Genomic DNA, 16,760 nt, shown 5'->3' with positions numbered 1-16,760 from the left:
CGTGAGTTAAGAAAAAACAATAAAACTGATTCTTAGATCATGAAGAGGGTAGTGAAAGTTTACAAGATGGAGAAGCAATTTTTATTGAGTGTTTATGGGTTTTATTTCCCCACTACGTGTTTAAATGTAAAGCAAAAATGAAAGAAGGCAAATATGAGGGTATATTACAACAATATGTGAGTTCTTCTTTTCACACCCTTCATATGGTGTAAAGGGAGCACAACAAGTGAGGAAGTGGAGGAGCAGGGGGTTGACAAAGATGGAAAGGTTGAAAAGGTCACGCAGCATGCTCGCTCTGTATTTCATCTTGGATGTCACCGGATCTTGAAATAGATCCTTCAGTAATGGAAAAAACAAGGAAGGAAGAGGAAACAGAACGATGATGAGGTTATAAAAAGGCCAGAGAACTTGGTATTACACCTACAGATTCTCACAGCTAGATTGACAGTACATGTTATTATTTAGGAAAGGATGTTGCCACATGATTTGTCAGTTTTCAAGACTACCCAGCAGTTGTTTTTCTTCAGCCGATGCATTGACAGCCTTGCCAGGGGGAGGATCATTGGAAACATTTTAGAGCTTGTATTGAGTGGGTGCAGGAAGTACATTTTTGGAGATTCAAGCACAAGTAGGTGTGGACAGTTATGTTGTATGTTGTAGCAAGTGAAGACGAGTGAGCAGCCTTGATTTAAAAGCTGCTTTAAAGGGATATGACAGAGGTATATGGGGAAAAGCAAGAAAGAGAAGAAAGGAAGTGGGAGATGGAAAGTTTTGTATGTATTTATTTCAGCAGGAGATGTGTTATGTAGGTGAGATGATAAAGAGGATTAAGAAAAAAATATTAATCTAATCTTGGGAGTTAGGGAATATAGGCTGGTCTGACAAGGCTGTTCTGAAGAGCCCCGCTGCAGGGATTTGCTCCCCTGTAGCCAGAAGAGTATTAGAGAGTCCATGCACTGATGCTGTGTAAAAAGGCCTCCGCTTCAGTCACAGCACAACTTTAATGCCAAAGATATTTAGTTGAGTTGATTTCAGAGCTGTGTGCAGGCAGCTCCATGGCAGGCAGCTCATATTTAATTTATGATGTTAGTGTAAATTCAACATCCCCATACAATGATGTACATGCAGTTAGAGCCAGAAATGTAACTATGTTAGGGAAATAATGAATGGTATTTTAACTTTTTCATCAAGTGGCCATCAAAGGAGTCAACATTTGATATATAGAGTATTAAAATGTTGGAATTATCCTTTAAAATAATCAACTGTTATTTAAATTATGGAGTGGAAATTCCTGCACAACTTAACAAGTAACAAGTAAAGTTAGTGAAGTGAAGTCCTCCAACACCAAACTGGGGGAAACTATCTCTTCATGGAGCCATTTTGCATTGTCAACAGTTTGCATTGGCATGTGGAAACAAAAAGGGGCCCTTCCCCTTCTGTTTCAGTAGAGATGGAGTCACATTCTGATTCCATCTCTACTGAAACACTCATTCACCTCACGACTGGACTACTGCAATAGCATCCTTTATGGCACATCCTCCAAAATCCTCAACAAACTACAATAAATCCAGAACTCTGCCGCCTGTCTGCTCACCCACTCTCGCACCAGAGACCACATCACCCCTGTCCTTCAAAGCCTCCACTAGCTCAATATAGAATCCAATTCAAAATCCTTCTCATCGGCCCTCCACAATCTTGCCTCCTCCTACCTCACTGACTTCCTTCCCCAATACACTCCCACACGCAACCTCAGATCTGCCGACGCCAACCTCCTCACCCCTCCCACCCGATCCAAACACCGGACTTGGGGGGACAGAGCCTTCCCCATTGTGGCCCCCTCCCTCTGGAACTCTCTCCCCCAACACCTCAGAAACTCTCCTTCACTCCCCTCTTTCAAAACTGCATTCAAGACCCACCTATTTAAATCTGCTTTTAATCTGTGATCTCTGTCATCTATGTCATTCTATCTTCTTCTTTCCTTTATATACATATTTAACTGTAAGTCTTATACTTTGATTGTTTTCTCACTGTATATGCTCCTAATGTCTTTGTTATTGTTGTTTTTTTCATGTAAAGTGCCTTTGAGTACCTTTTAAAGCGCTATACAAATAAAATGTATTATTATTATTATTATTATTGTTATTATCATTATTATTATTAATAAAAAAAGCATCATGGTAGGCTGTAACTGTATGATTTCCCTCAGACCCAAAGTACACAAAAGTACATGTTGAGACGAGCTGGGGCCTTGAATGGAAATTATGAACGTGTATTATTAAATTCAAACAGTTGGAGGCAGTAATCCACCATTTGGGGTAAAGCCTGCTATAAGCCACACGAAGAAGAACGTTTATCCACCGTGTATGTTTTGCCCTAAGTAAAGCCTCGCAGGTAGTACTTTCATGGCTATGCGAGCAATACATTCATGACTGTTAGCCATACGTACAAACCCTATATTCCCGCAATACCTTTAGGTATAACCTTAACTTTGATTTAATTGGTGGACATCAATGAGAAAATGTATAGCCTGAAAGCATTCTATGCCTGAAAGGTGTAACTGAGGGCAAAAGTCTCCATATTATATTTGACTCATGTTTTTGGTGTTGTCAGACAGACAGACGGAGGAGAAAACGTGGACCGTACGCTTTACCTTGTTTGCCCAATGTTTAATTTAAACGTGTCGACAGTTTGACACATAGTTTACCTTAGACAATACAAATAAGACCGTTTAAAAGATATATAGCTTTAAAATGACGGATCAGTCCTCGTTGTTACTACGTAAACAACTAGCAGGTGAGTTGGCTAACTGTTGCTACTAGAGGCTATTTTACTGTATATGAAGTTAACACATGAGAGCAGCTGCGTTTTTTTCTGCTGTTGTGTTGTTTGGTTATGTTACGTTAAACATACAGGTATAGCGCGTGACAATAAAGTTGAAGTGCACGTGCAATTAAAGTACCAGACAGCTGTGCTTGAGGATATGACTAAGACTGGCTGCTGTTGCTCAATAACTAAGAAGGCATTTCCAAGTCAGCCCACATACATTGGTCTGTGTGTCGTGATTTTGAAACATGCTTACATTTCCACATAAAGGCTAAAGATTATCTTTGTCAATCTTTAAATCGGTCTACCTGAAATTAGGGTCACCTAATTGTGCTGTAAATACATTACTAGGTTTTTATGAACCTACTCCTCGTGTTGATGGGCTGTATGTTTGACAGTAAGATGAATTCGTTTTTCAGCTACATCTGAATAATAACTTAATAATTTCAGAGCTCAACAAGAACCCAGTGGAAGGCTTTTCTGCGGGACTTGTAGATGATGATGACATCTATCAGTGGGAAGTGGTCGTCATCGGACCCCAGGACACATTATTGTAAGTGAAACGAATTAAGTGTGAACTCACATTCACTTACAGCTCAGACTGAGCTCTATATTCACTCATAACCCCTACTGTTCATCTGAACAATCTTCTTTATCACTTGTAGTGAAGGAGGTTTCTTCAAAGCCACTTTAACCTTCCCACGTGACTACCCTCTGAGGCCACCTAAGATGAAGTTCGTCACAGAAATCTGGCATCCAAATGGTAAGAACTTACTTCTCAGTGCTATTTGTTTGCTACAAGTAGGCTAATGCTGTTGAGTACTAAAATGGTCTTAACAGATCTGCCAAGATTACCAATTAAGTGTCTTATGTTTGACTATTTCCAATATTTAAACAAGCACAGCGCTGCAGTATAGTACCTGATCTTCTGGTTTAGTACAAACGTATCAGTTATCCGCGTGTGTTCTTGTCTTCTGCCAGTGGCAAAAAATGGCGACGTCTGCATCTCCATCCTTCATGAACCGGGGGAGGACAAGTACGGCTATGAGAAGCCTGAGGAGCGCTGGCTGCCAATTCACACAGTGGAGACCATCATGATCAGTGTCATCTCCATGTTGGCAGACCCCAATGGAGACTCTCCTGCAAATGTGGATGCAGCTGTAAGTGCCCACGGCCTCATATGACAATGCTCTGAAGCTGGGGGTAGTTTGCAGATTCTTTTCACGCCACCAATGATATACTGGATATGTTTCTAGACTGAATTTGAACTTGATTATTTAGATTAACACTCAATCTATTACAATAAGCCACAGGGAACTATAAGAAACATTTTATGTCTAATATCTGTGTACGGATGTTTATATGGGGAGCTTAAAAAAGGTACAAAAAAGGTGAAATGTGTTTAAAGTCACCTCAGTTTGGTCTTGCTTTCCTTCCAACATCCAAACAAGTTCCTGTGGAGGCAAACACAACCTAGTTTAGCCTGAGCCCCTTTCCCACCTGGCTTTTTTGCTTAGTGGGAAAGGTTACAATCGGCATTCAGACTTGGGTCAAATGACTCTGCAGTAGACCCGGGTAATTATGGCCTCTGCTCCGGTCGGCAACAATGGGAACACAAAACCCGGGTCGACACGCTAAGCTATCTTTACAAAAAAGACCTAACCACTGTAATATCTTCACTGGCTTCCATGCTGCTTACCAAAGAGTATAATGTAAGTTCTTTGTGCGCACTATTATTTACTGACCCTGTTTCCGGAACATTCGTGATGTCAGACGGTGACGTAGCAGAAAAGAGACTGAAAGGAGTATACTCCACTGGTAATGGGAAAAGAGAAAATTGGCATTTATTAGCGGGTCAGCCAGGTCTGAAAAACCTGCGTCGTGCTAATCTTTTAGGGAAAGGGGTATTGGTTGGGTTTAAAGAGTCTATCTTTTTATTCAGAGGTGCTACCTGGAGACAGAAAAGGGCAACTGTTTAAACTTAAGTTTGAATTAAAGCAAAAATCCATCAGTCAACTTTGTTAACAAGTTTTTGTGTACAATCTTAGTTTGAAACAAAGTTAGGGAGGAAGAATGGTTTGCACTGATGAAATCTTTGATATTTTTTTTATCTCTGCAATATCCTGCAGAAAGAGTGGCGGGACGATCCTAAGGGAGTTTTCAAGAAAAAGGTGGCACGCTGTGTACGGAGGAGTCAAGAGATGGCATTTGACTGAGGCCTCACAAGACCGTAAGTAAAACCATCGGCCAAGATTCATCACAGTACAATGGTAGTACATAGTGAAGTATATTTTAGTGTAACCCCACCCACTGCACAATTTTGAAAAATGCTCAAAGTGGGCAAGGGGCTGAGAGGGTGGTGACGTCCCCTCCCCTGCCAGAAAAATGGAGAGCAACACAGATTAACATGACACATATGCCACAGACGGGCTCTTTTGAGGTGGAGTACTTCTCCCCTCCAGAGTCCCCTGAAGAGTGCCGGAGGACCGTGGTGGCCACGAGCCCCATCAGTTAGAGCTGTTGGCTCCAGCCCCACTAATGCCTGAAGCCGGAGCTTTCAGAGCCGAAGCAATGCAAATGAGCATACGCCCACCTCTGATTGACAGGCGTTAACATTCCTTTTTTAAAATAAATTTCATGACGTAGCTGTATCTCAAACGGTCGACTCTACGTCCCCATCAGCTGGTAAGGTTCAGAGCTGATTTAAAACAGTAGATGGTGTCATCACAGTACAGCAATATAATTTAGATTAACTGCACACTTGAACATGTTTTTTGAGCTGTACTCTAATGATATTTGAATGTTCTGTTGCTGCTCATGTTGTTTTTGTCTCATAATACCATATAAGTATAATGCTGTAGTTTTACATGTTAAACACTGATGGTAACCAAGCTGCGATGCTCTTTTTGTTTCAGGCTGGAAACTGCACAGGGGATTTGACAACTGGACACACCAACGTTTTGCGAGATGATCATGGCACAACTTAAACAAACAGCTAGCCATGTAAAGACGAAAAAAGACTCCCATACACCCATATTTCTTTGCTTATGTTCTCTTGCAGTTTGAGAAGGGTTCTTCAAAAATCATTCGTATTTCAGAGAGGCAGTGGCATTCATCCTGCCTCAAGTACAGTTTTACTTTTCAGTTTTCCGCCATCAGTACACAGGATTCTGTTTCCAGTCAAGCATCAGCGTTTCACATAGAGGAAGAGAAATAATACAACTTAACTGTTTCACTGTCATGTACATACTCAACAGGTTTTTCGGAGCAGTTATCCCCTTTTGATAAATGCCCCATTTTCTAAAGTAAGTTCACGTTATATTTATTTATTTAGATTGTGACTATTTTAAAGATGCAAATTGTCCCTCTGTTCTGGAGGTTTTCCTTTTTTCTTTTCAACCTGCCACACTGAGCCAACCATCCTTACAGTTATCTCATCAATTATGCAATTTTGGAGTATTTGCAGCCACCAAAGAGATGGAAATAAAACAGACACTGGCTTTGCTTTCCCTGCACACTCTTTAAGTGTTCAGCAGAGAAGGTGTTCCTCCTGTCCCTGAGTGGGAAACTCATCACCCAGCACTGCCTTAACTCTGACTGCCAGCAAAGGAAACATACCTACGATAAGGACTGCATCTGACGGCTTATTTTAGACTCAGAAAAACTGTTGTGGACAAACCAAAGAGAATAAACCAATAAATCTATTTTTACTCAACAGGTTCCCTTTTTTTTTTATAACCTCTGTAAATATAAACTATTTGTTCTTGTTATTTTGGAATCACGTTGCCTATAGGAGAGGCGTGTGTTGCTACTGTACAGCGCTTTTGAAATGCTTCAGTAGGAAAGGCACTTGGTATTTGAGAAACTAAAATATGGCTGAATTTAGCTTTAGCGATTAGCTTCTGTCTCACTGGGACAAAGAAGGTGCCATTGTAATGTAATTAGCAACACCCGCTTACCTTCTGTGACAAATCAAGGTGTCTTCTGTGATAAAAGCTTAAACCAACCAAAATATGATCTGCTGATCAAGCGAGTTAAGCTAAAAATTAAACAGTTTTTATGCTTACCAAGGACACAAAGTTAATGTTACATTGTGAAAGAAAGTAATAAACCTCAGTGGACATTGTTAACTGTTGAAATGTTTCCCTGTGCTACGAAGCAGGATTTGCAGTTATCTAGGTAACTTCAGGGTTAACTCCGGGTTTTCAGTACTGCAAAGGTGGTTCACTTCTTATCGGGGTAGATCGCCATGGTAACTTATGCTTAACACCAAACCTGCTCCGGAACAGGTTATGTTTGAGATAAGAGATCAACCTGAACTTATCATCACCCACTGACCAATCAGGTCTCTTGATTCAGGAGCTCTGTGAGCAGATCGTGAAAGGGAGGAGGGAGAGAGAGATAAAACACTTCCTCTTTACGATCTGGTTTTATGAAATACATTCATGAAAGATATTCATCAAGCTTTCCTGATGTACATCTACAACAGAGATTGATGAAAACAATGAAGCCTGAAGTACTTTTGCACTCCTAAGATATAAAAGTAAGCATTCGTTCTGCTTTAAATTGCGGTTTTATTTTTATTTGCTCCATAGTTTGATACGGCTGGATGAGAGAAAAAGTCTAAATCTGTCATTAACGCATCAGAAACACATCTCTGCAACATATTAATCTAATGTCACACAAGTGTTATAACACAAATAAATATATGGTGCTCTAATAATGGAGCAGTGATATTACTATATTTGCAAATTTACACAGTCTGCTTTTTTTTTGCTATTTGTCCTTCCTGCATTCAGTTGATTCACTGAGAGGATTTTAGTCTGTATTATGTGTAATTTCTTATCTTCTAAATCATATCTTTCTAAAATCACAGTTTGCTCTGAGTTTGTAAAATATGCCGATCAGCTGACTGCAGACTTGCCTGTGTCGAAAAGAGATCAGGAAAAGAGACCCTGGGTCTGTTGAACTCGCTTCCTAGTTTAGGCCCGTGGTCTTCATCTTAAATTAACATTTGTGTCTTCAGCTCACTGAAATCTAACTTAAGTATGTTCAGAGCTAGTGTTGAACAAGATCCAATGAAAATGTGCCACCTTTTCAGTGTTAAATTGTACTGACAACAAAACAAAGTACCACTTTTTTCCAGTCTCCATGATTGCTTTATTGAATTAAGCACCAGCTCAATATTGTCAACATCCAGACAAGAGAATACATAACTTTTAAACTGAAAGAGTATAAAATCATCTTCGCAACACAAAAGCAAACCCCTCCCGTCCCACCCAAGAAAAACTCATCCATCCGTCCATGTTGCAGGTGTAGAATAGAAACTTTGGGTCCTGAGTCGTTTACTGTCCAGGAGCCGACAGACTTTTGTTCATGAACTGCCTCTTGACGAAGCACACCCACCACTGAAAGAAACAAACATCTGTTAAGAAAAGTGCCTGACGCTTCTGCACTAAACTACCTGACCGGAATAAAAAAGGGGAACTACACAATCCTTCGGTCATAACATTAAAAGATACATACTGTTTTTTTGTAAAAATACATTTCAAATATGAAACCTGTACTTAATTTGTTGATATACAATATACTCATACAGGAGATGTGCTGGGTTTATTATTTTCTATTATGTTGTCTTCTTAATTAAAAAGCCTTGTTTGACCTTACAAATGAAACTGCCCTGGGTGCAGTTAACTGTAAATAAAAGTTAGTGCTGATGATTTAATTTTTTTGTGTATTAAACTTCTTATTTGGGAGGTTTTGGACTTACCTTGCTGGGTTTGTCTGTCTGGGGGTCAAACACACGGTCGCATAGCCTCAAGCCGGTCTCCTGGCGGATCTGCTGCAGGTACGCCCTCATAGTGTCTGGAAAAGGTTGCAAAGCCAGTATTAAAACCAACACCACTGACAACATCAACCTCACCGAGTCGTAGGTGAGAGCCGTTCTTTTCACAGTTGTGCCCAAATTTCACTGCCTGCCCTAGATCCACTCTCCTTTATGCTGAATTACCACAGGCAGCTTTTTTCAACTGCGACTCTGCAACACTAGGTCATGTGCAGCGGAATCATGTCACAACATAGTGCCGACGGTGAGCAGCATTATAACCCTCCACCAGGTTTGTGGTTTTGTAGTTGACATCTCTGTAGTCATACAGTTGTATCATAAATTATTGGCATATCAATGATATTGAATCATTGTTCCTACATTGTTTTTATATTTTGAAAGTGCAGAATTTTTAAATTTGCGTGTGTTGATAAGGGAGAATATAGTGCAGGCATGTTCGCGAGTCTGACCACTCTACCTCTAGTGTTGAGGTGTTGAGATGCGAACAATGAGCCGTTTTGAACGGCTCTCGGAAAGGAGCCATAAGATCCGGCTCCCTTCAAAGAGCCGTAATTCCCAACACTAGAAAGGGAACTGTTACTTTCCTGATATGATTCGCTTTAGCTAACAAGGCCATAAATATATTTTTTTACATATTGTTTTAAAATTAACACTGAAGCCACCTAATCATCACAAAAAAATTGATAATCTTGAAGTTCTCGTTTCATTCTATTAGGCGGCACCTAATGGCGATAAAAGGCAAATGCAGGGGCATACGTTCCAGACAACCAGACGTAGACAGTTGGCTCCCTTTGTTACAGTTGTAACTCTTGATTTTCCTCGCTGACGGTTGCTTTCCTTTTTAGACTGTTTGCCTTCATCTGAGCGTCGAATTTGTTTCTTTTTCTTTGGATTTTCACTTATTTTTGAAGTTGTATCTGTAGTCACCGATCTTTTCTTTCTTTGTTCAGCCATAGTAGATAACTGTTTACTCGCAACACTTGCAGAGACCCAAATAGCAGCCGGCTAGCTCCGCCTACCCTCTCTGGCAGACCAACCACTGCTGGGTGATGGAAAACGCGTCGCTAACTGGGCGTCGATTTTTTTCGCGAATGTGGCCACAGACACCCAGTCCATAATAATACTATACTGTAAATGCAAAGGCTTTCATCAGTGGGCCATAGGCTCATCACCATTGTGATACCTCATACGGCGATAGTGACTCAACAGACATTTATTTACATTAAATCTTCCAGATTATATTTTTATTACTTAATACTATTACTGAATAATAACATGGCTTAGAGAGCCTGAAACAGCCCTTAGGACTAATAGCTGACGGGGTCTGGTCATCTTGCTATTTTCGGCTGGTTGTTGCTTCAGCCAAGAAATTGGATGAAATATAAGACGGGAACAAGGAAAGTGGCTCTAGTTCAGAATTCAGACTGGTGAAACAGCATTTATGGGCCTCAATGATTTACTATCTAACCATCAGTACAAAAATTTTGTTCTTTTTATTCATGTAGACCCCCTGAGACATCCCAACAGGTACCAGTCCGAGTTTATGGTGCTTGCTCTTACCATCCTCCTGCTTGTTCGTGGGTTTAATATACATGGCGTTGAGAGGGAAGCCGGGTTCTCCTGGAATAGGAAAGTTAGAGATGCCAAGAGTGTACATCTCCTTCTCTCCTTGGTTCCTGGAGCTGCACTGTGAAGAGCAACAGATGCATCAATGCAACAGGGCAGATCCTATGTTTTAGTAGCACCCATTTGATGGTCATTAAAACAGCCTAGCCTTTCTAAATCTGTGAGGATAAAACTACTCATACTCTACTTAACATTTAATGACTCCCTAAATATCACTGGTGAGTACTTATGTGTCCTTGAGAATTTAATGAGCAGACATCCATCATAGTTTACTCATAAACAAACATGCAATTTACCTTCTGTAGCTTCTTTAGGCATTCAGAGATGTACAGTGTGACATAGATCAGAGTCCTGTCCGCCTCATTCTGAAACAAACAACATCATTACTTTACTGGATGAAATACATGAAATTATAGAGAGAATAATGTTAAAATGAAGGTATAAATGTTATTGTATAAAACATAGTTCCAGCCAGATCTGAGTACAAAAAGGTTGCATGGCTGAAATCCTGAGCAACTATTCATAGCTGAGGGGAATGGGACTAAGCAAGTTGGGGCATGCGGAGGAACTAAACACAGCTGTTTCAAGAAGAGGAAGCACTCACAGGAACAAGCACACAAGTCAGGGTCAGAATCGTCCCTCTGTCAAGCATCCGAACTGTTGTTTCCTTACTTTTGTTGAATTTGGCACTTACATATATTTATTTTCTTTAAACACTTTGAATGATATATGAAGTTGTCCATACAAGGCACAGTGTATTTCTTACCTTGATTTCATAGTTCTTAAAGAAAACATTGGCCTTGAAGTAGTAGATAGCCTCATCAATGATGTCCGAGTCTATGCCTGAAATTACAGAAACGGATGCATCAGTAAACAAAGGCTCTGAATTCAATAGATAATCATGAAATTTAAAAAATAACCTTTATAAGATAAACTATTCTCATCAATGCAGTCACTTCCTGTTTTGGTTATTGCTTCACACAAACAGCATTGCTTGAGTCAAATTTTAAACAATTTCCAGTTTTTAATACTGTTGTGGCACTTCGCTTTGCAAATTTAAAAATGTATGAAATCATAATATCACTATGACATTTCCAGGTCTGTGACTTATTACTAGGGATGCACAATATTGGATTTTTTGCCGATATCCGATATGTTGAATATTTTCCAATTATTTATTTACCAATATATTAGGCACGTTTTTTTCCACCTAATTGCAGAGAACAACAAGTCTCCCCTGTAGTGGAATTAATATCATGCCTACTCTTATTGTCATGGCCCACTGGCAGATGCAGAAACAACATAATACAGTGCTTTTTAAAATGTTGACATTTACTGGGCAATATAAGACAAGTACTTTAACTTAGGTTATGTACAAAATGCCATATTTATTTGTATGTAACATTTCCTTTCAAATAAAGCTGTAATATTCATACAACTTAGACAGGCTTGGATGATGAGATTTGGCCTCCCTCACATGGCCGATGCTGAGCAACCATTGCAAATAGCAAACTTTCTGTCCGTTTTGGAAACTTTGAAAAACTGCCATCCTGCAGACATCTTGCACCCGTCTTGCAGGCAGTGCACGCACACACTCACGCCGAGTTAATGTCGTAGCATGACGTCAAGCTTTTTTAGGGAATCATCGAGCACTTAGGCATAATTAAAGCGTTGTATTATCAGCAGAAAAGTCATTTTCAAGCCATTATCTGCAGATACCAATAACATGCCGTTAATATTGTGCATCCCTAACTCTCATCAATGCAGTCACTTCCTTTTTTGGTAATCACCTCTTTTTTTCCTATTTGGCAAAACCATATTTTTGGATGTGATACAGTCTGCTAATAAAGCACTCCAAGTGGACATACATTATTTAATAGTGTAAAAGTGGCAAATTGTGGCACTACTTTTTGCATTGTAAAAATGTAACAGATCATAATACCACTATTCATCCCATTTGAATGCATTTCCTGTTCTGTGACTTATCACAGCTTTATAATATTTACAAAGCTCAACTTAATCAAAGAGAGACACTGAAAGACGGTAAACTTTGTCTCAGGGGACATCAATGAAGAAGTTGAAGTGTGCACTCTCAAGGCCATATATGGAAATGATGCTACTACATGCATCAGGAACTGAGCGACGTGTCATGACACGGTATGGATTCTGCATAAACTGCCTCGAGCAAGGGAATAGACGATTTTAAACTAAACACAACATATATATTTTTGTGGTCAAGAGGGTTTGGCTCCACTTTGTTCTCACTAAAACCACCTTACAGCCTTACCGTCTCCTCTGGCTGGCCCCTTGAACTGGGTTTTGAGGGGAAGCAAAGCCATATTCCCCACCAGTCTGGTTTCAGGGACCATCAGGCTTGAGTGATAGGCCTTAGAAAGAAAGAAAGAGAAGTTGCTGTCACATATATTTAATGCGCTGAGTTGACTGCAGAGTTCTGTTAGCATCAATGACAGCTCTGCTACCGCAAAGCCTATGGTATCTAGACTATACCATGACTTTTACATGCATACTAAATTTGGAAAATTAGCAGAACAGTTACAACACCGAATGTTTTATTTCTGACATGTCCAGCATCGCTGAATTGCGAGTAAATGCTACTAAAGCTAGCAAACAATGCTAACGAGATTCATCGTCAAAGCTAACGTTAACTCGAAGGGCCTTGTGTCACCCGGAACATTTCCTATGCTGGTATTTAGCTCTAAACGGCTCTAATATACGCTTATGTCGGTTAATATTCATGAAGCATTTACTCACCGGCATGTTGAGTGATAAAAATCAGTCCAACTGCTCAGCCGGAGAAAAATATTAACACCGTAGAGCCCTGCTGCTTCCGCCTGTCCCACCCTTCAGCAAAACAGGAAGTGGCTACATGTCATGTAGCGTAGCTGCCACATAGGGGCGCTAACACATCAGTTTTCTTCACACAGGTAGTAAAGTTTTATTTTGGATAATATTTTATTTAAAAATATAGCATTCGTGAATCTATTTAACAATAACTCTTTAAACTTTAACAATGTTCTAATGAAACATAAATGGGTTGAAATTAGGGATGCATGATATGATCGGCACATTATCGGTATCTGCAGGTTATGGCTTTCTGCCGATATTTTCTGCCGATAAAACAACTCTTTATAAATGCCTAAGTGCTCGATGATTCCCTAAAAAAAGAAAAGAAAATGTTACATAAAAATAAATATGACATTTTGTTCATAACCTAAGTTTAAGCAGTTGTCTTATATTGCCCAGTCAATTTGTACATTTTAAAAAGCACTGTATTATGTTCTTTCTGCATCTGCCAGAGGGCCACTACAATAAGAGTAGGCATAGTAGTGATCAACATGATCAATTCGACTACAGAGGAGACTTGATGTTCTCTGCAATAAGGTGGGAAAAATACATGTGCCTAATATATCGGTATCGAAATCGGCAATCGGCAAAAAGGGTTGGAAAATATCAGCATATCGAATATCGGCAAAAAATCCAATATTGTGCATCCCTAGTTGAAATCTAATTTCTTAAGTCAACAAAACAGCAACATAAATAAAAGCTTCTGAACACAGATGACACCCAGGATATTCATGATCTTCAGAGTCAGTCTGTGTCTGAGACGTGCCCCTTCCTCATTACATTGTAGTCACTTGTCTTGATAAGGTCTACTCCGGTTCTTTGTTGTTGTATTTTTATTATTATGACAAGTCTCTGCAGAATTCCTGGAGTCATAATTCCTCAGCTGTCCCCAAAATCTTGAAAAGCCTCATCATAATTCTGGTTAGCAGGCTCTTCATCAACCTCCTGTGGAAAAATAAACGATGGAAATAACAAATTAAGTACCATACTATAATAATGGCCAAATGCATTGTTATTATAAAATTTTGTTTTGTTTTATTTTAGTTACCTTAGGCTCCTTGAACTCCAGATCCTCTCCATACTGTATCGAGAAGTCAATGTGTTGCAGTACTATGTTAACTCCTTCCTCATCTGTGCGGTCAAAGGGCAGAAATCTCACCATGCTGTAGTCATCAATCTGGATAGTCAGAAAGAAGGCTCATTAACAACATCCTGCATTTGATCCAAACTTAAAACTGCGGTGTGACTTTATAGGATTTACTTACAAGTTCACAGATGGCTTTAGTCAGCTTCTTGAACTTTGTGCTTTTGATGGTATCCGCGTTATCTTCCATCATTGAGTACATGTCTGGGTCCAGGTATCTGGCGAAAGAGAATTACAAAACATTATGAATTTGCGGGAATGCTAAATATAGCTGATTTACTCTTTAACTTGTTTTATATTTTGAAAAACAATAACTTAGGTTCAGGCTTCAAATGCTAGAATTAGAAAATAAAATAAAAAAACAGATTATTGCAACAGGTTTCATGTGAACAGTACTGTACATATACAGAACTTACTTTTCGATTTCCTTCTTGGCTTTGGGACTAAGCAGGTCCATTTTTGTCATGATGTTTACTTGAGGAATCTCTAATGACACCATGGCACTCAGGGCAGCCATGACTCCTGAGATGAACTACAGTTACAGAAAAGAGAAGATGTGGGACTAACTTCATTGAGTGCACTTTGGTGGAAAAATTAGTTGAGTTCAGACACAAAAAACAGTCAAATAAACAAACAATTTTTTCCCCCGAAGATTATCTGTTACCTTAAAAGACTCCACCATGAACTGGGAGTCCACCAGAAAGACCCCGCACACCCTAAACTCCCACTGCTGGAGCTGCTCCACCAGTTGCCTCATCACAGGGAGGTGTGTGTAAAGTTCAATCTGACCTGCAAAAATAAGCCACGTGTCAAAATTGTTTGAAAGCTTTAAAAGCAAGACTTCACAACTGGGACATGGCTGTTCTACAGTGCTGATGTAAATGCAACAGACACAGATGCATAATCTTAACGCTGTAAATGAAACCCAGGCAAATCTGTCTCGTCTTCTCTCATAAATAAAAGTGGCAGTAGAGTGTTTATGACTTGTTTTTCCTATAATAATAACAATGTTTTATTATGTATTTATCTTACAAGGGCTTCAACTTGTCTTTGGAAAGATGTTTACCTGGGCAGTCAAACAGTATGTAGTCATCCTCCACATGACCCAGGCTTTCCTCCAGCCAGTCAAAGTTGTTAGCAAAGTACTCCATGCAGAAGACCAAACCTCCGTTAGGGCCAAATCTGAGTGACTGATCCTCCATCACATCATCCACCTGGATCAGCTCCCGGATGTCTGAGGACACAAAATAATAAGGTTCTCTTCTATTTAAAAAACACTACTGTAAGTTTATGAAACCTAAAGCAAGTTACAAATATTAGCAGAACACTACTATGTTACTAACATTTTATCTCTCTCGTATCCAGCCTTAAAAACATGCAGAAGGGATTGCTTTATTAACACACTATGGTAAATTACATTTATAAGCTCCCCATTCAGTCTCAATTGTAATATCCCAATTCTAATATTTTTCGTGGTGTATTGTGTTTGCATTCTTGGGATTATTGTGAACATATGTGAGGTCACAAAAAAATGTCCTAGTTTAGCCTGTTATGGACCTAATTAAACTCCCTGGTTAAAAACCTAAAATACTTTATAAACCCAACATAATCGTGTAATAACCAGTTGTTTACCTCTTCTTCTATACTCAATCACTAGTGTCATTATTAGATAACACTTTTGTCCTGGTATATGTATTCTTAATAGTCATATTTTTGTATTAAACAACAACCATGCTTATTCACCTGCCATAACAGGGTAGTCAAAGTGCTCAGCTGCTGGGTCTAGGTTGACCACCTGAACTGAGCGGTTTAGGGCCTCTGAATGCTGGACCATGGTGGAGCAGTAGGTACTCTGTAATGGAAATTAAACTCCAAAAATGAACAAGTAAAAGCAGCTATAGCGTGAACTTGAGCAATGTGGAAAACAACACAACCTCATGCATTAGCATAGCACTTTAGCCGAGAAGCATAACAAGGCATTTCAACACGTGTAACTAAAAAAGTGATAACTTACCTTACCGCTACCCGCCGGACCCATAACTAGCTGTGCAAAGCGAGGCATTTTGCCTCAATTACAGGTGTTGTGAGGACGATTTGACAGCTCAAGGCTGGCTAAGATAGCTAGCTTTATTTTATTTACTAATGCTCAGAGCTCCTTCTCGTGTTTATGAGCACTCACACCCGTTGTAAGACTCATTACTGCCACCTACTGACTCAGTAGTAGTACTGAGCTGTGTGTTCTTCTTCTTCTTTTGTTTTCCGGCAGGCTTGACGCCCGTTGGCGCATTGCTGCCTCTCACTGTTTAGTCCTTGTACTGCACCGTGTTCTTGTTCTGGCCTCACATGAATTTAGTCACTGCTTACACCACTTCATACTGGTGTTCCACAGGCCCGAGTGGGGTTTTCATCGACACAGTAGACGAGCCTGCATCCATCACTTCTAACAATAGAATATTT

The 16,760-nt window shown here is 39.7% G+C and overlaps 3 protein-coding genes across 3 annotated transcripts; 1 reads left to right on the top strand and 2 right to left on the bottom strand.

Moving 5' to 3' along the window:
• The first annotated feature begins 2,623 nt into the window (after positions 1–2,623).
• ube2g1b (ubiquitin-conjugating enzyme E2G 1b (UBC7 homolog, yeast)) lies at positions 2,624–6,518 on the top strand. Its single transcript, XM_069673349.1, has 6 exons — positions 2,624–2,793; positions 3,274–3,376; positions 3,489–3,586; positions 3,805–3,983; positions 4,953–5,053; positions 5,739–6,518. The coding sequence occupies exons 1-5, from the start codon at positions 2,751–2,753 to the stop codon at positions 5,037–5,039; spliced, it is 510 nt and encodes a 169-aa protein (XP_069529450.1). The 5' UTR covers positions 2,624–2,750; the 3' UTR covers positions 5,040–5,053; positions 5,739–6,518.
• Positions 6,519–7,959: 1,441 nt separating this feature from the next.
• On the bottom strand, positions 7,960–13,157 carry arpc3 (actin related protein 2/3 complex, subunit 3). The gene is made up of 7 exons (XM_069673354.1): positions 13,067–13,157; positions 12,582–12,681; positions 11,061–11,137; positions 10,591–10,659; positions 10,229–10,355; positions 8,594–8,688; positions 7,960–8,231 (listed from the first exon to the last, which is right to left on the bottom strand). Exons 1-7 carry the CDS (start codon positions 13,070–13,072, stop codon positions 8,169–8,171), a joined length of 537 nt encoding a protein of 178 aa, XP_069529455.1. The 5' UTR covers positions 13,073–13,157; the 3' UTR covers positions 7,960–8,168.
• A 131-nt stretch (positions 13,158–13,288) lies between these two features.
• On the bottom strand, positions 13,289–16,464 carry gpn3 (GPN-loop GTPase 3). The gene is made up of 8 exons (XM_069673584.1): positions 16,318–16,464; positions 16,047–16,155; positions 15,370–15,537; positions 14,968–15,092; positions 14,720–14,835; positions 14,425–14,521; positions 14,208–14,336; positions 13,289–14,104 (listed from the first exon to the last, which is right to left on the bottom strand). The coding sequence occupies exons 1-8, from the start codon at positions 16,363–16,365 to the stop codon at positions 14,039–14,041; spliced, it is 858 nt and encodes a 285-aa protein (XP_069529685.1). The 5' UTR covers positions 16,366–16,464; the 3' UTR covers positions 13,289–14,038.
• Positions 16,465–16,760: the final 296 nt, after the last annotated feature.

Source organism: Semicossyphus pulcher, unplaced genomic scaffold (assembly GCF_022749685.1).
Source record: "Semicossyphus pulcher isolate SPU_LCO1_2020_fin unplaced genomic scaffold, fSemPul1.0.p SCAF_22, whole genome shotgun sequence".
In the NCBI taxonomy this organism is placed as follows: domain Eukaryota; kingdom Metazoa; phylum Chordata; class Actinopteri; order Labriformes; family Labridae; genus Semicossyphus; species Semicossyphus pulcher.
Note: the sequence above shows the minus strand (reverse complement) of the source record. Positions and strands in the feature narration are given on the sequence as shown.